Genomic DNA, 9,619 nt, shown 5'->3' with positions numbered 1-9,619 from the left:
TTAACGAGGGCATTGTAAATGAATCAACATCACACTCGAAACAACATAGACCACAAGGGTGCAAAGGCATAGTTAACAATGACATGCAAAAAATTAAAGTTGCTATCTATGCCAACAATACATTTCATTTTCGATTGCTCAATCATATGAACTTCAAAGTCAAACGTGTTTATCTTTTAGCAATTTTATATTGGACGATCTCCACAAATTTGTCCAGTATACATACAATTGACACACTAAAAGGATTCATAATGATATGTATAGGATGGTGTAGTCTTCATCTACTCTCGTGATTTTCAACCGTTTCTATGTTTCAAAACATTACAAAAGAAAAAAGAGTTAAATAGTTTTGTAAACTGAAAAAAAAAAACAAAAATAAAAGGAAAAAGAAGAAAACAAGAATTACGAGTATGCCCCTAAACATTTAGAAGAAGCGTAAGGTCCATTTGGGAATCAGAACAATCAATCGACGGCCACATCTCACGAGACATAAACAGGTGGAGTTGGAGGAATCGACGGAGATCGGAATCCGGTTTAGGGTTTTAGCAAAGAAGAACAATGGAGGGTTGGGATCCGAATACCAAGTCGACGCTTACCCAAATCCCTCTATTAACGACGAAAGCCGGGCCCAGAGATGGCGCCGCATGGACGCAGAGGCTGAAGGAGGAGTATAAGGCATTGATAGCCTACACCCAGATGAACAAGTCAAATGACAACGACTGGTTTAGGATCTCAGCTGCAAATCCAGAAGGAACACGTTGGATCGGAAAGTGCTGGTACATTCATAACCTTCTCAAGTACGAATTCGATCTTCAATTCGATATTCCCGTCACGTATCCCTCCACAGCGCCGGAGCTTGAGCTGCCGGAGCTCGATGGAAAAACCCAGAAGGTTTGAGTTTCGATCGATTTTGACTGTTTTGAAAATTTTCGCAGTTCAACATTGAAACCTAATTTAACTGATGTTGTGGATTATTTCAGATGTATAGAGGTGGAAAGATCTGCTTAACCATTCATTTCAAGCCGCTGTGGGCGAAAAATTGGTAATTTCATTTATCTTCGTTTAAATTACGGTTGTTATTCAAAAAACAAAAAGGGAAAGAAAAAAAAGAAATCTTGAAGTTCACGTGTGTGTTCCGACCTGTCCACTTTCTGGGAAGGCTGAACTATTTTGTAATTAAAGCTCTAAATTGGTTCTTTAGGCTTTATGCTTCCAGGATATCCAGGATGCATGCTCGCCATGATATGCATGGACTCAACATGCTCTGCTTTTTCAAATTATTGGCAGTAAATGTCTTATTCTGAATGAAAACCTTAAACCTATAAGTTCTTATCTCCAGATGTTCTACTTTGGAGCCAGTTTCGTTCGTAATTTATCTCATGGGAATCATGTGATCTCTTTTAGTTAAATCAGTACGATAATGATAGTTTAGAACTTCAGACATCAATTTTGTGTATATACTTTGTTATTAAGAATATGGTTAATCACACAAGATTCAGCTTCGTTCTTATCCACATGACAACAGTATAAAGTGAGACAGTCACATATTATTATTGTTTTTCATCTTTTGAGCACAACATGTGGGGTTGGGGGATTTGAGCCAGACTTGAAAGAAATACATGCTAATTATTGTGTAGCTATGCTCACTTTGGTATCACATCTAAAAGATCGAAGCAACCATACTTTTGGAAATGTCATTTGTTTCATTGACTTTATTAAATTCGTTGTTCTTGCAAAGGATTAAAAACCTTAAGATCATGACTGTTTCGGAGCTCATTGAATGTTGTTTTTTCTAGCTTACATGTTAAAGAAGTACATTGATATGCCTTAGAACCTACTGCGTGATGAAACAGTCAACCTGATTTGGAATTTATTTTGCAGCCCTAGGTTTGGAATTGCTCACGCTCTTTGTTTGGGACTTGCACCATGGCTTGCCGCTGAGGTTCCAATTCTCGTTGACTCTGGTATGATCAAGCACAAAGACGACACGACATCAACCAGTGAATCTTAGAAAGTATATGAACTTCTCATGGCCATAAAACTGAAACTTTTGACCTCGTACATTTCTGGGTAATTGGAAAATAAACTTATCAAGCACCAAAAGTTGTAATTTAGAGGTTGTTCTTCGACCCCCCAACCCATAAATTTAACTGTTGAGGTTACAACCCTTCAGTTACTTATATACATAGTTATATATTTACTGGGATTCTGTCGTATATGTTGATACACCAGCTAATCACCTTTTGTTTACCATTATTCTCTCTTGGATTGGCTCTAATGAAAATGTGGACTGCAGATTGTTCTTGGGAATGAAGCATCTGCTTGATGCACTTTAGTTAATCTCTTGCGGGGTCCATTGAATTAAAATCTCACTTTGACTCTGTTATATTAAGTTTTGATTGTTATATCAGTGATGAATTTCAATTTTGGCAGATTAAGGATAATGAAAATTAAGAATTTTGTATTTTTGGGCACAATGTATCAGATTCATTGATTGATCCTTATGAATTGAACATGATTGTTCAATTTCAAAATCAACATTTGATAACAAAATTCTTGATTGATATTATTCTCAAGTAGAATCTAAAATAAGAAGTAATATTTGATTGATTGGAAGAAACATAATGCTCTTAAAGGTCAACTTGACATATTATTCATGTATAGATTGTGAATAGCAGATTCTGCTATAAAATTACAATTTAAAAGACCATACTTTGTTCAGGCCTTGAAAGCCCAAATCACAAATATAAACGTTATGATTTTACAACATAAATCACAGGAGAAAAAAACTATGGACTATGCAATATCTTGTTTATCCGCAAAAACTCTCAACTTCGAAGCTTTCACACATTCATCTGTAAAATATAACCAACGCCAGCCATTTCATGATATCATTCTTCATCCAAATTCATGAAATGCTCCTCCATTAACCATTTTATTACAAGGTAGGCCCAGCTGCAAGAATCTCCTCAGCCAATTCACTGTCCCTCTCCACTTGGTAAGTATGAATTCCTTCATAGTTCTTCTTAAACAGACCACCCAACTTCAGCAATGTCTCATGATAGCCATCTTTGTCTGACCACTGTGGTTCAAAGGACCACAAAGAATAAGGTTTAACACAAAGAATTGAAATTGAAAACGATGAGAATTCATAATCAAACTAACCGTGTTTATTGGATCCAAGATATGTGAAGGAACTCCCTCAATAGCATCAGGAATCTCAAGGCCAAACACCCGAGTCTTGCTGTAGTTTGCTTCCAAAAGCGCTCCTGAGTGGATTGCATCGATAATCTTCCTTGTGTAGGCTAACTTGATCCTGTTACCACTTCCATAGCTGCAGAAGAGTGGAAAGAGAGATCAGTTTTAGCTTACGACCAAAACGAATTCAGCTGAATTTATGGCCATATGGTGCTTAATATAGATATGTTATGTTGTACCTTCCTCCTGACCAACCGGTGTTTACGAGCCATCCCGTGGCACCGTGTTTTTTCATCTTCTCAGCTAGCATTGCTGCATATCTGGATGGATGCAACATTATGAATGCTGCTCCAAAACAAGCAGAGAATGTTGCCTGTGGCTCTTTCACACCCTCCTCAGTTCCAGCCACCTGATTTTGCAACAAGGATTTTAAGCTCAATAAGATTGCATCATTGAATATTATGGATAGAATGACTGAGTTAAGTAGTAAATAATACCAAAGCAGTGTAGCCACTGATAAAATGGTACATAGTCTGAGGCAAGCTCAGCTTGCTCACTGGTGGGAGAACTCCAAATGCATCACAAGCAAGAAGAATTACATTCTTTGGATGAGGGCCAACGCAGGGGATTTTAGCATTAGGAATGTATTCAATGGGATACGCCGCTCGAGTGTTCTCTGTATCGACAGGAACAGAAGGATAATAACTCAATGAGCAAAAGTTGTACGTTCAGGGCAATCTATTCATCTAGTCATGTCTAATTAATACCTGTAACGGATTTTTCAGAGTAATCAACTTCTCTAGTGTGCTCATCAAACACCACATTCTCAAGAACTGCAGCCAAAAACAAGCACAACAGTTAATCTACATAAACAGGTAGCTCACAAACATTTTAAATTTCTGTTGCTGCTAAGCAAAACAGAAACCACAATTTACGTTACTGTTGACCATAAGAGAGTAAGTTTGGAGGTTACCAGTCCCGAACTTGATAGCATTCCAAATGTCAGGCTCCTTTTCCCTCGACAAGTCGATGCATTTGGCATAGCAACCGCCTTCAATGTTCGATACACCATTATCGCTCCAGCAGTGTTCATCATCCCCTATTAAGTACCTATTATGATCTGTAGACAACGTGGTCTTCCCAGTACCTATAGAAACATTACCAAATAAAGAGTGATCCTCAAGGCTTTGCCAATGGATTTTAAGAACACCAATTCAAAGAAGTCATAATAGGACATGCCTGATAATCCAAAGAAAAGGGCGACGTCTCCATTTTTGCCCATGTTGCAACCAGAATGAAGAGACAAAATCTGGCGCATCGGCATGAGATAATGCATTAAACTAAAGAGGCCTTTCTTCATTTCGCCAGCATATTGAGTACCAAGAATGACCATTTCCTTCCTATCAAGATTCATATCTATACTGGTGGAAGAAGTCATATAGTGAGTGTAACGATTACAAGGAAACTGCCCAGCATTGTATATTGTGAAATCCGGAGTCCCAAAGTCCTCCAGCTCTCCAGCAGTTGGTCGAATGCACCTGCCATCAAAACAAGTATGAATTTGGGAAAGCACAACACATGTTTGGCAGAGATATCTAATGTGTTTTGTTAATATCTTGCATACATGTTGTGCATGAACAAGGAATGATAGGCTCGGGCTGAAACGATTCGGACTTTGATTCGGTTTTCGGGATCCCAGTTCAAGAACTGATCATTCACAAATACCTGGAAAAAAAGTCACATAAGTTATCATTACTAGTGAATCTAGGACCCAAAGTAGTTATTGCAAACTCATTTTAAAAAGTAAATAACCATACAATATAGATCTAACTAGTTATGGTTAAAAAAACAAGTTTCTCCATATTTGAACGGTGGGAATCTCTCATTAGCAGTTATAGCTCTAAGACAAAGGTAGTTAAACAAGTATTCCTAAACACGATATTGAGCTCAATTTTCTTCAAAACTCCAAGTAATTAGATTGATTATCAATTTTAAATTTTAAGAAAATTGGAACCATACGTTCCCCCATAACGAGCTCAAAGCCCATAGGCTAGCCTAAATCTCAGTGAACTTGGGTCTCAGCCAAGATTTTAAGAGTCGGACCAGCACAATGCTAACTTCAAGTTGCTTAAACCTGTTCAGCTTGGTCGAAATCATCATTTTTTTATTCATACTTTGGAAGAAAATTTCCAACAGAATCTTGAAAAGGAAAGGTAAATTGTATATTGTTTGTTTCTTGTAATGGGTAGGGGAGGAAAGCTATTATTTTTTATATATATATTATCATCGTTATTATTATTAGAAAAGGAGGAAAGTATATTATTAAAATAAAACACCATAATTATCCCAACAAGATGGCTGAAATCATGGAAAAGGAATCCACCATGAAATGAAATCTGTGAAAATGGGGGTGATGTTGACGTGGACCCAACACATACGTGATTCCTTGATGTTTTATATTCATACACTAACAATTAATTAGAACTACAAATTATCCACAAATGTCTTCTTTTAAATGGTCACTGCTACCTCATTAAATAACAAATCATATCCTTCGGAATTGGGCATTGCACTTCTCCATGAAAGGACTTTCAAGCAACCCACTCTCTCTGGCATTTAAAGGTCAACTAATCCCAATTCCTTTTAAATATCTTTAGACTTTTACGATACCCAAATAAATATTTCTGACTTTTTTTTTTCCAATCGTTGAAAATAAATATTTTGTTTCTGTCTAAAAGGGTGTCTTATCATTAAAACAAAGTCAAGGATTTTGAGTTTTATGCAAAACTATTGACCTCCATGCTCCCTTTATTAGGCTAAAAACTTATATTAAATATATAGAAAATAATAACACACAAAAATTAAATTTTAGACTTATTAAATACAAAATTTAAAGCTTTAAAACATATTAGATATTTTTTAAAAAAAAATCAAAAGTATCACATATGAACCTAAAAAACATAAAATTAATGAATAATAAATTTATTGGACATCCTTACACTTCACAACTTAATTGTCATAATTTAACCCATAACTAAAATCTAAACACTTGATTTTGATTGACTTAAAAAAATATATTGGTAAAAAAGATCATTTTTATTTAAACCTTTCTTTAGTGAAATTTGTTTAAACTTTACTTCAAAACACGATTACCATCAGGAGGGAAGTAGGGGAGTTATGTATGTATTTTTCCTACCATTAGTGGAGAGAAAAATCATATCTCTTACCGGAACTACGCTCACTTTTGGAGTTATAAAAACTACAACAAGTTAGCAAGTAAAATTGATTCGTTTTAGTAGCAGACTCACAAACACTTTGAGTCGAACAAAGAGTGGAGTTGCTCAATTGACGACTTTCGGATATAATTTTATATGGGTCGAACACTCTCTTAAATATTGGTATAAGTTTATGTTAAAAGATGTATATTTTTTTACCTTATCAAGGGAGTTCAGGTAATCGACAGCTCTCTCTCTATTGATTAAGAAAGTATGTTCATCCATCTCAATATTAGGTGATCCCCTACAACACAAACAACAATAAAAAAAAATGTCAAAAATGATTAATTAATGCGAAAACGACTGACATTTACGTTTGATTGATCCTTTTTTTGGGGGGATTGGGATGTTCTTACTTGCCCCACCAAAGCTCCTTTTCAGTGGTGTCATCTTTAACAACTCTTTTGTCTCTAGGCGATCTTCCCGTTTTGGCTCCTGAAAGAGTGGCCAAAGCCCCTGTCGACGTTATGAATGACCCTTTCTCGTACTTGATCGCTTGCTCGTAAAGCTCTGTCGTTTTCCATTAACGTCCAAACAAAGCAAAACAAAGAATCAATACCGTTCATCTTCATCTAAAGAAATGGAAACGGACGGTCGAGAACGAGGGTTTTTTGACAGTTCTTACCGGCGGGAGAGAGATTGTAGAGGATGTGGGTGGACTTGAGGGCGCTGTCACTCAAGTTCAATATGGGCTCTCCAAAATGAAGATGGTCCAATACTGATGCTTTGTGGGCCTCCTTCTTTTTCTCTGGATCGCCTTTCACTAACTTCGGCCCAGTTTCTCTTGTCAGCGACGCCAATGAAGCACTGCCACGTTTCAAATTTCACAAACACACGTCACATTCGATTCTCATTATCTCTATAAATTTTCCTATGCTATCGGTGGAAACTTTTTTATCCAAACCTATTTATTAAAGTTTTGTTCTAACCTTTTTATTTCTCAAGTAATCATTTTAATATTTTGTTCTAATTTTACCCAAAGAGAGAGATTTGTAAAACAAAAAAATAACAAATGAAACGTAAAAATTATTGTCTTATTTCAAAAATATTTGATGGCAACTCAATATTATTTTTGAAAATAATTTCGAAAGTATATTTTAAATTGTTTTTATCACTAAGAAAGAAAAGGAAAAAAAAAAAGATAACCTTTTTTTTAAAAAAAATGTATTGTTTTATTTAGCCCATCAAATCTGATCCTAAATTTGTGTTTTTATAAATTGTTGAATTTTGTAACTTTTAAATTTTGCCTTTAATATGCTATTTTGAACATTTTTAAATATGAATTGTTTCAATTTAATTAGATATCTTCAAATATAGAAAAATAGTTCAATAAAATCTAAATGTTGATGGATAGGAATCTTTATCATTATCACGTCACGAACTCGAGACAAAAGCAACTTTTCTTTTTGAAGCACTACTTCTGCAGAAAATAGCAAAATCAAGAAAAAGTCCCTTTTATAGTTAACCATTTCTATCATCAGAATTCACAGCGAGTGATCGGAAAATCGGAAGAGACGATGGTAGCGACGTCGTATTAAGAATGGGATATACATACCTGATTGAGATAAGCTGCTGCTTTTGACGTTCGGCTTCAGAAACAGGGGAAAAAACTCCCTGACTGTCCGTCAATGGAGTGGTCGGCGTCGATCGCTTTTTCTGCAGTGAATGAAGATGCTCCAACGTCCGAGCTCTCATCGGTGTCGTACTATCATCATGACATATATCTCTCTCCGTCGTCGGCGCGTTTTTCTCCGTGTGAATCTTCGGCAGTCCTCTCCGTCCTGTCTCCGCTCCTCCATCACTCACAAAGCTAAATTCGCCGTTATCTTTCCCCTCATTCTCCATTTTTTGTATCCTCTGCAACACAGTCGAAGATTGAATTCGTCAATTACACTTAGTTAACAGAAGAAAAAATGAAAGAACTGAAAATCGCATTAAAAAAACGAAAACATAGAGAGAAAGGGTAGGTGGGTACCGGAGATTTGTGATGGATAAGAGGAAGAGAAGTTGAAATATGAGAGAAGAATGAATTGGAAAATGGGTGAGTAATGGGTATTTATAAGTTTTATTGTTTGGAGTTAATGGCTTGGAGGAAGTGGAAGAACGGAAGGGCTCTATGAGAGTTAGAGACGGGACCGAACCTTTTCTCCAAAAAGTCTCCACTAAACCACGCTCCTTAACCCCTGGTTTAATCCACCCTGGACCATGGTTAAGTAAAACTAAAATTCCCCTTTTCTTCCCCTTAATTTTTAAAAGGTTTAAGTATATTTTAAAAATTATCATTTTAAGTTTAGTCAATTAAAATTAATTTTCAGGATAATTTATCCAAATAAAAAAACATAAAATATTTATCTTATGTAGAAAAAACAAATATATATTTTTTATTTGTATTAAAATTTTAGTCATCCAATTTGCTACGTACGGTAAATAATTTGTCGTTCTTCTGTTTTTTTAAATCTCCCTAATTTTTATTGAAATTTATTAAAAACCCATAATTGTATTTTAAAAATACACTATATTTGAATATATTTATAAAATTGATACTAAAAATGCTAATAACAAATAAAAGTAATTGTAAATATCTACATTAAATTAATATTGGACTAAATTTAAGATTTATTAAAAATGTAAATACTAAAACCAAACAAACTTATAGATGGATGAAATGTTGTTTTTAGCTTATAATTAATTTGATAATAATTGTTTAAGAAGAAGTGAGAGACCATCCAATGTCTAATCTTATCGACAGTATAAGCATTATGACAACTGAGTTATATTAGTGTTTGAAAATAAGAGTTTTTTGTATGAGAAAGATAAATAAATAATATATATATATACATATAAACTTTTCAAACTTACAAATTAGCCCTAACTTTTTTAAATTAAACTTAATTTGTTTTAATAATTTATCACAAAAATAGCATTTAAAAACAATATAAAATTTAATAATAATAATATTATTATTATATAATTTTACTTGGGATTCAACTTTTTTATAACAAATATAACTAGGAATATATATATATATATATATAATATTTATTTTAAGAAATTTGTCAAAAATAGGAAAATAAAAAAGGTAAATAGTTAGTTTGTTTTATTTTTAAAAACTCTTAATTTTAAAAAATAAAATACAAAAAGTTACC

The 9,619-nt window shown here is 34.4% G+C and overlaps 2 protein-coding genes across 2 annotated transcripts; one reads left to right on the top strand and one right to left on the bottom strand.

Moving 5' to 3' along the window:
• The first annotated feature begins 430 nt into the window (after nt 1-430).
• On the top strand, nt 431-2,345 carry LOC101222144 (ubiquitin-fold modifier-conjugating enzyme 1). The gene is made up of 3 exons (XM_004136192.3): nt 431-891; nt 981-1,042; nt 1,882-2,345. The coding sequence occupies exons 1-3, from the start codon at nt 559-561 to the stop codon at nt 2,009-2,011; spliced, it is 525 nt and encodes a 174-aa protein (XP_004136240.1). The 5' UTR covers nt 431-558; the 3' UTR covers nt 2,012-2,345.
• A 233-nt stretch (nt 2,346-2,578) lies between these two features.
• LOC101222382 (phosphoenolpyruvate carboxykinase [ATP]) lies at nt 2,579-8,471 on the bottom strand. The gene is given in 13 exon segments (NM_001305788.1): nt 2,579-3,082; nt 3,166-3,334; nt 3,438-3,607; nt 3,696-3,874; nt 3,966-4,031; nt 4,172-4,345; nt 4,438-4,736; nt 4,823-4,923; nt 6,633-6,717; nt 6,830-6,983; nt 7,099-7,280; nt 8,029-8,330; nt 8,449-8,471. Coding segments are annotated over 12 exon segments (2,013 nt in total). The 5' UTR covers nt 8,319-8,330; nt 8,449-8,471; the 3' UTR covers nt 2,579-2,938.
• Between the last annotated feature and the right edge of the window lie 1,148 nt (nt 8,472-9,619).

Source organism: Cucumis sativus, chromosome 3 (genome assembly GCF_000004075.3).
Source record: "Cucumis sativus cultivar 9930 chromosome 3, Cucumber_9930_V3, whole genome shotgun sequence".
Classification (NCBI taxonomy): Eukaryota; Viridiplantae; Streptophyta; class Magnoliopsida; order Cucurbitales; family Cucurbitaceae; genus Cucumis; species Cucumis sativus.
Note: the sequence above shows the minus strand (reverse complement) of the source record. Positions and strands in the feature narration are given on the sequence as shown.